The following is an 8,688-nucleotide window of genomic DNA, read 5'->3' as shown; positions in this document are numbered from 1 at the left end:
ATTACAAAAAATTCCTACAAAACAAAGATAAAAGATTATGAGCAATTCAGTTAAAAGTGGCAAAACATTTGAACAGACACTTCACAAAAGAAGATGTGTGAATGTTCAATAAGCACATGAAAAGGTACTTAACCTCATTCATCATCAGGGAAATGTGCACTAAAGTTACAATGAAGTATACATCATATCCATCAGAATGTCTCTAGTTGAAAAGATTGACAACACTAAGTGTTGATGAAGATGTAGAGCAACTGGAACTTTCATACATTGCTAGTGATGGTATAAAATGGAACAGTAACTTTGAAGAACTGTTCAGTATTTCTAAGATTAAACATACACCTACCCTGTGACCCAGCAATTCCCTTCCTAATGTTTATTCCAGACAAATAAAAATATATATCCTAAAAAGACTTGTACAAAAATGCATATAATGATCTTACTCATCATAGCCAAAAACTAGAAACAACCTAAACGTTCAACAACAGGAGGATAAATAAATTTCAATATATTCATATCGTGGTGAAATATTTAACAATTTTAAAAGGTAAACTACTGTTACATACAACAACATGGATGATTTTCATAAACATTATATCAAATGAAACAAAGCAGAACAAAAAAGAATACACTGTATGATTCCATTTATATGATGTCTAACATCAAGCAAAACTAACTGATAGTAGTAAAAATCAGAAAAAAGTTGCTCCAGGGTGAGAAATGTGTACTGAACAGAAAGAGGGATAAGAGAATTTCTTGGTGTGATGTATGTTCTATATTGGAGGGTAGATAGATACATGGGTAGATACAGTTGGTCAAAATATAGATATAGGCATAGACAGATGTGGATGTATATATGAAATAGTGGATTAATTCCACAAATAATTATTGATCAGCTACTATGTACAAGGTACTGCTGTGGACACTGGGGATCCATTAGTGATTAACACAGACAAAAACTCTTCTTTCTCAATGGGGTTCACATTCCAGTCAGCATGTAATCAAATTAATTAGCTGCATTATTATTTGAAATAGGTAACAATTAGAAACAATCTTTATGTCCATCAAGAGGAAAGTTTAAATAAATTATGTTACATCCTTGTGATGGGATATTATTCAGCTATAAAAGTGAATAAATTTTTTATTTACTGGTGAGAATAATCTCTAAGACTTCTTGTTTACTGAAGATAGCAAGATACAGTAAAATGTGTAGAGTGTGCTGCCATTTGTACAAAAATGAGAAGCAAACATATATGTACTTAGTTATTTGTTTATGTATAAAATTTCTCTGAAATATTACTTAAGCAATTGATAAGATAGGTTGCTTCCAAAAGATAAAAACTAAAGGATAGGAGTGCATGATCTTCTATACATTTTGAATTTGGAGCCATGTAAATATATAACCTATAAGCAAATAAATAAAACAAAAATTATTTTAAATATTTAACAATTGGAGAAAGCAAACATGTATTTCTTTTTTTATTAAACTTTAAGTTCTAGGGTACATGTGCATAATGTGCAGGTTTGTTACATATGTATACATGTGTCACATTGGTGTGCTGCACCCATTAATTCATCATTTACATTAGGTATATCTCCTAATGCTATCCCTCCCCCCTCCCCCACCCCACGACAGGCCCTGGTGTGTGATGTTCCCCACCCTGTGTCCAAGGGTTCTCATTGTTCAGTTCCCACCTGTGAGTGAGAACATGCAGTGTTTGGTTTTCTGTCCTTGCAATAGTTTGCTCAGAATGATGGTTTCTAGCTTCATCCATGTCCCTACAAAGGACAAGAACTCATCCTTTTTATGGCTGCATAGTATTCCATGGTGTGTATGTGCCACATTTTCTTAATCCAGTCAATCATTGTTGGACATTTGGCTTGGTTCCAAGTCTTTGCTATTGTGAATAGTGCCACAATAAACATACGTGGGCATGTGTCTTTATAGCAGCATGATTTATAATCCTTTGGGTATATGCCCAGTAATGGGATGGCTGGGTCAAATTGTATTTCTAGCTCTAGATCCTTGAGGAATCACCACACTGTCTTCCACAATGGTTGAACTAGTTTACAGTCCCACCAACAGGCAAACACACATATTTCTAAAGCAACTTTAAATCCTCCATAGCCAGGGTTGACTAGGTACTGAGCGTGCCAGGCTCTGCAGAGTGGAGACTTAAATCCAAGGTCATGGCAAAACATCTGAAATTCATCATCAGGACTGTGATGGTACAGGAAGGAAATGTGGAAGGTGCATACAGGACCCTAAACAGAATCCTCACTGTGGATGGGCTCCTTGAGGACATTAAACGTCCATGGTATAATGAAAAGCCATGCCACCAGCGACAGAGGAAAAGCTATAAAATGTGCTGGCAGATCTGTAACATGGAAATGGCTTGCAAGATCAACTTCTTGATGCAAAAGAATTGGGTAGATCTGTGGTGGGGCTGCTGAGGCCTGTGGATGGGACACCCAGTATGAAACCCTCATCCAACTTTGTCTCCATCTCTTTTCTTCCTACAATCCCATTTCCTATTACCGTTCTCTACAATAAACTCAATCACATGTTTGCAAGAAGGCCTCCACATATAGAAACAATCCCATTAGTCAGCAGTGGACCCTCTCTTTTATTAAGTGAAAGAAGAAACTGAGTCTAAAAGTAGTCTAGGAGTAGAATGGTGTTTGCCGGGGCTGGAGGAGGGGGCAATGAGGAGTTATTGTTTAATGGGCACAGAGTTTCAGTTTGGGAAGATGAAAAAGTTCAGGAGATGATGGCTGGGCATGGTGGCTCATGCCTGTAATCTCAGCACTTTGGGAGACTAAGGCGGGTGGACCACTTGAGGCCAGGAGTTCGAGAGACCAGCCTGGCCAACGTGGTGAAACCTCGTCTCTACTAAAAATACAAAAAAAAAAAAAAAAAAAAAATTAGCCAGGCATGGTGGCAGGCACCTGTAGTTCCAGCTACTTCAGAGGCTGAGGCAGGAGAATCACTTGAACCCGGGAGGCAGAGGTTGCAGTGAGCCAAGGCCACGTCACTGCACTCTAGCTCAGGTGACAGAGTGAGACTCCATCAAAAAAAAAAAAAAAATAGGAGATGGATGATGGATGGTGATCATGGTTGCACAAAAAGGTGAATGTGCTTAACGCCACTGAACTGTATACTTAAATGTTTAAGATGGTAAATTTTATGTTTTACTACAATGAAAAATTTGTTGAAAGTAAAAAAGAAAAATCCTCCATAGCTGATACGATGGTGTAAATTCATTTCTGAAAAGTTGGCTCTGCCTCTCATAATAAGTTCAAGGATCCGTTAGAGGAGAATGCCCTCTGCTGTTACAGATAAAACTTATTTTTTTCTTTGAAAGAGAAAGCTCAGCTGCTGACCCACCCAGGTGAGGGCTTCTGCTGGTTATTACTTTGCCCCTGTTCCTAGGTGATCCATATAGGGTCATCCTGGTTGTACACTGCACAACTCCAGCAGAGGCAGTCAGTCCCATCGAGCACAATGTGAATGGTACCTACCCCAACTTCCCTAGGAAGTGTACATGGCACAAACCGCACAGCAGAATATGGTGTTCTGAGGCTACCCCTATTGTGAATGAGGACAAAGAAGAACAGTGAGTCAGGCCTAGTCACTACCTAAGTCTTCCATGTGCACCTCCTCCTGCTTGAGTCCCAATCTTTTGCAAGGCCTGGAGTCCTAGCTCTCCCACCTGGACATGATTGCTTTCAGGTATTACAGTCTTCTTGTGATCAGCCTGCTTCCACAGGCCTGTCAAACTATCCAGGGTCTTGCTATAGATAGGATTTCAGGAATGTTTCTTCTGGAGTAGTCTGAATGGGTCGTGGACAATGACTCAGGTAAGGGGGCAGTGTTTCATGAATTCATTCAGCATTAATTCAGCACCTGTTAGGTGCCTTCGACTATGCTAAGATGTAGCAATTACATGGGGAATGTGATGAGATACGGCACTGGAGAAAGTTCCCACTGTAATCAGACAGGGACTTTAATAGAGTAGATAGATCAGATAAAGGGTAGAAATTTATGCCAAGCTCTGCTTAGGTACACTGAGACTGAAGAGCTAGTAGGACATCCCTTCAGATGCTGATTTTGTACAGAGTTTTAAGAGTTTCTTGGCTAAGAAGTTAACCTGTGCCCACTGCTGGGATTCAGCTAACTGGCATTTCCAGTGGAGTGATGAGACAGAAGTCTATTCACACACTTTATTCCTCTTTATGATCTAAATACATGTTGTTCTCTCTGTTGTATCGTTCTTCTTCATTTCACCTTCACAGAACTAATTAGTCCATGTAAAAAAGGAAGACAAAAAATCAATAAGGATGTAGAAAATGTGAACAGTACTATCAATTAACTTTACCTAATATTTATATAACACTACATTCAGCAAATGTAGAATGTATTTCAAATGCATACAGAATATATTCAAGACACATTCATTTTATGGTCCGTTAATTAAGTATCAAAGGAATTTAACCAAATTTCCTACAAAGGAGATTTGTAGGAAACCTCTGCCTCCCAGGTTCAAGCAATTCTCCCTGCCTCTCAGGCTCCCAAGTAGCTGGGATTACAGGTGCCTGCCACCACACTTGGCTAATTTTGTATTTATTATTTATTTATTTATTTATTTATTTATTTATTTAGACAGAGTCTTGCTCTGTCGCCCAGGCTGGAGTGCAGCGGCGCGATCTCGGCTCACTACAAGCTCCGCCCCCCGGGTTCACGCCATTCTCCTGACTCAGCCTCCCAAGTAGCTGGGACTACAGGTGCCCGCCACCATGCCTGGCTAATTTTTTGTGTTTTTTTTTTGTTTTTGTTTTTGTTTGTTTTGAGACAGAATCTCACTCTCTCTCCCAGTCTGGAGTGCGGTGGCATGAACTCTGCTCACTGCAAGCTCTGCCTCCCAGGTTCACACCATTCTCCTGCCTCAGCCTCCCGAGTAGCTTGGACTGCAGGCGCCCACCACCACACCCGGCTATTTTTTGTATTTTTAATAGAGACGGGGTTTCACCATGTTAGCCAGGATGGTCTCGATCTCCTGACCTCGTGATCCGCCCGCCTCGGCCTCCCAAAGTGCTGGGATTACAGGTGTGAGCCACTGCACCTGGCCAATTTTTTGTATTTTTAGTAGAGATGGGGTTTCACCATGTTGGCCAGGCTGGTCTTGAACTCCTGACCTCAGGTGATCCGCCCACCTCAGCCTCCCAAAGTGCTGGGAATACTGGCGTGAGCCACCGCACCAGCCCCACAGTTCTTAATAATGCATGGATCAAAGAAAAAAACCCAAGGTGAATTAGAAATTAAAAACACTTGTCAAAAATTTGTCGAAAGCCACTAAAATGGTATTAAAAGGAAATTTCACAGTTTTAAATGTGTATAAACAGAAAAGATTGCTAGAATTTATTATCTAAAATTCTACCTTAACGTAGTAAAAATTCAAGTAAACCCAAAATAATAGAAGAACGGTAACAATAAAGATAAGAGTTGGTATCAATTAAATAGAGCAAAACAATAGAAAATAATAGTAAATCTAAAATTGTTTGTAAACATAACTAAAATTAATAAATCTCCAGCAAAACCGAAAAAGAAAATATTCACAAATTACTAATCCACTATCATACTAATGTAAGAATGCCCAGAGCTATGGATATAAAAAGGATAATAAGGAAGCATTGTGAACAACTTTGTGTCAACAAATTCCATAACCTAGATGAAATAGGAAAGGTCTTCATTGTCCATAGCCACATTCTGTGTGGCCAGTGTCCACCTGCTGCTTCTTTCTTTTGGGCAGCATTTTTGTGGCTTCTTCAGAGATTTCCCCACCGGGATCTTTCACTTACAATTCCCTGACATTGATGAAGCCTGCTATAGCCAGCTACTTAGAACGTTCCCCTTATCCCTTGACTGCCAGTGGACTTCCCCTCAACATGCCCTCTGCTGAGGTCACCTCATCCTGCATCCTTGTGGACAAGGTCACTTTCAAGACAATCCAGTCTGGTTCACAATGAACCATAGGAAACATGTGCCTTTCCTGCCAAACTCTGAGTGAGCAGGTTATTCCTGATGCAGTTTCATCTTTGCATTCTGTTATTACAGGGGGGGGTTCATCCAGTTACTCACATTTAGACCCTTTCAAATGTAAGTCAGATACCAGTACCAGGGCCTTCCCAACTCCAAAAAGAATGTGGTCAGCTTTGTAAGAGATTTTCTGTAACCTCCACCATTTTGTTTGAGAGAAGAGGGTGGAAGATGACGTAACATATAAAAAACTCTCTTAAAAGTAATTCCTTACTACCGATCTATTCTTAGAAAATTCTTGTCCTTCTCTTAAAAATCTAGAGGCTCATATGGCAAAAAGCAGTTTACCAATCTCTTAGCATTTCTGACACAAATGGTCTATGATGTATTTTCTTGCACATTTGGTCTGGTACTTATTTTTCTCGGTGTGCCAAAACCTCAATATTGCACAGAATAAAAATCACAATTAAAATTTTATGAGAGCAATATATATTTTATTAATTATAAGGAAAATATAGGAGAGTATTACACCACCTCCACCCACAACAAATGCCAAAATAAATACTCATTGAACATTTTGGTTCTCCCTAATGTTCTCCTTCACAATGTGATATAAAACAAGCATTGACCCTAAGCTTGACAAACAGATGATAGATAGGTAGGTAGGTAGGTAGATGATAGATAGATAGACAGATAGATAGATAGATAGATAGAAGATAGATAGGGTGGTAGATAATTTTTCATCAGCTTTAATTGCCACTCATGATAGATTGCAGAAATAAAAATAAATCTATTCCTTCATCATGTGCAACGTCTTTGCAGCTTCTCCCTTCAAAAGATGGAAATTTTCTTCACCCATAGAATCTGGGTTGCCTTAATAACTTGCTTTGGCCAATAGGATGGTAGCGGACATGTTGCAAACAGAGCTTTGAAAAGCATTTTCCCATTTAGGGCTTGCCTTCTTGCTGCTCTGGGAAGCTCTGCTGTGAGGTGAATAAGCCCAAGCTAGCTACTGGATGATGAGAGACATGTTGCCCGCCACCTGTCCCTGTAACCCCCAGCAGAGGTACCTAACTGTCCTACGGCTGACCACAGACCCATGAGTGAGTCCTGCTGAGAACAGAACTGTCCAACTGAGCCCAGTTCAGTTGCTGAACTGAACTCTATAGTTGCTGACCTATAGAGTTATGAGCTAAACAAACAGCAGTTGTTGTTAGTTACTAAATTTTAAAGTAGTTGGCTACATAACAATAGATAACTGATATGCCAGTTTTACATACCCTTAATAAACTCTGTTTTTAAGTATATTAAGGAAAGATGAATTATTTATTTACACTAAAAATTACAAGGGTACAAGGGGGCTATAAACAAATTATTTTCCTCTCATTATATCTACACTATAGCATTACTAAGTTCTGCCTCTCTCTAAGGATTCTTTATCCTGACAGAAGAATCATGGTTCATTCACGAGTATCCTGTTGCTCTCTTTCCATAAAGCCTAGCACAGTGATTGATATACAGTTGATAATCAACAAATGTATGTTGACTAAATTAATGGTGTTTGAATAAAAATAAAAAGAGACTTATTCTAAGTATTGAGAAAATTAAGAATGAAAAGAGATAGAGCATATTCTTTGTCTTTTTCACCTTAAAGCTTAAATTTTCTTTCTACATTTATTTTTTCATGTGTATAAAAAACACTAGGATCTCCTCCACATATTTTCAGCCTACAATTCATATTATTTCATCTGTTTATTCCTCATTTCAAAAAGTGGTGGCATGCCCTGAAAAAGATGGAGAAAGTCCTGATACAGGAAAGTGACAACTCCAGCCCAAACTATGTGGAATAATAATAGTGTAGGTACACAGAAAATGACCTGAAGAATCTGGAAGAAGTGGACTTCAGATAGGATTAGAACAGAAAGTATTCTCTTTGTTAATGTGAGTAAGGAAAATCACCATTTTCTTAGCAAAGAAAGACTGGAATTAAGCATCAGAAACTACTGTATCATATCCTTAGTCACTACATAAAAGACATATTTGAATTACTCTATATACATCTCATTACAGAGCACAGATTTAACCACTTGTAATCAATTCTTTCATTGGAGGGGCATAATATTGACATAAGTTCCGACAACACCTGTGACACATCTCAATCCTGCAAAAGAGCCCTATTTGCTTTTTTCTTTCCTCTCCTGAGCCCCTGTACTAAACAGTTTATTCTGGAGTAACCAGAACAGGAGCTTTTTAACATGAGAATGACTGTCTTAAATAAGGTCTACATTGAGATTAAGGCCAGTCAAAGAACCCACTTGGGGTACAGCAGGGCCTTAGGCAATCAAGATTAATAAATAACCTGAATACACCATGACACAGTGGGTGTATTCAGGAATTTGAGGGGGGTTTGACATTGGAAAATATGTTAATATAATTTACTGTATTAATAGGTTCAAGAAGATAAATATAATTGCCTTCATAAATGCTGAAAAAGTCTGATGAAACCCAACAGCCATTCCTCATAAAAGTCTCTTAAGAAAACAGGAATTTATAGATGCTTCCTTAACATGTTACAAGTATATTTATCTAAAATCTAAAACCAGAATCTTATTTAATGAGGAAATATTAAAAGTAGATCCACTAAAGTCATAAAA

General features: G+C 38.5%; 1 protein-coding gene across 1 annotated transcript; it reads left to right on the top strand.

Annotated features, from left to right (window-relative positions):
- The first annotated feature begins 2,187 nt into the window (after window positions 1–2,187).
- LOC112130371 (small ribosomal subunit protein bS21m-like) lies at window positions 2,188–2,451 on the top strand. The gene has a single exon (XM_054558847.1). The coding sequence runs from the start codon at window positions 2,188–2,190 to the stop codon at window positions 2,449–2,451; it is 264 nt and encodes an 87-aa protein (XP_054414822.1).
- Window positions 2,452–8,688: the final 6,237 nt, after the last annotated feature.

The sequence above is a fragment of the Pongo abelii genome, chromosome 1 (genome assembly GCF_028885655.2).
Source record: "Pongo abelii isolate AG06213 chromosome 1, NHGRI_mPonAbe1-v2.0_pri, whole genome shotgun sequence".
NCBI classification, from domain to species: domain Eukaryota; kingdom Metazoa; phylum Chordata; class Mammalia; order Primates; family Hominidae; genus Pongo; species Pongo abelii.
The sequence above is the reverse complement of the archived record's forward strand: the minus strand, read 5'-3'. Positions and strand labels throughout refer to the sequence as shown.

Coding starts and splice junctions, on each gene's coding strand:
- LOC112130371 (XM_054558847.1), top strand. CDS start 2,188: ATGGCAAAACATCTGAAATTCATCATCAGGACTGTGATGGTACAGGAA.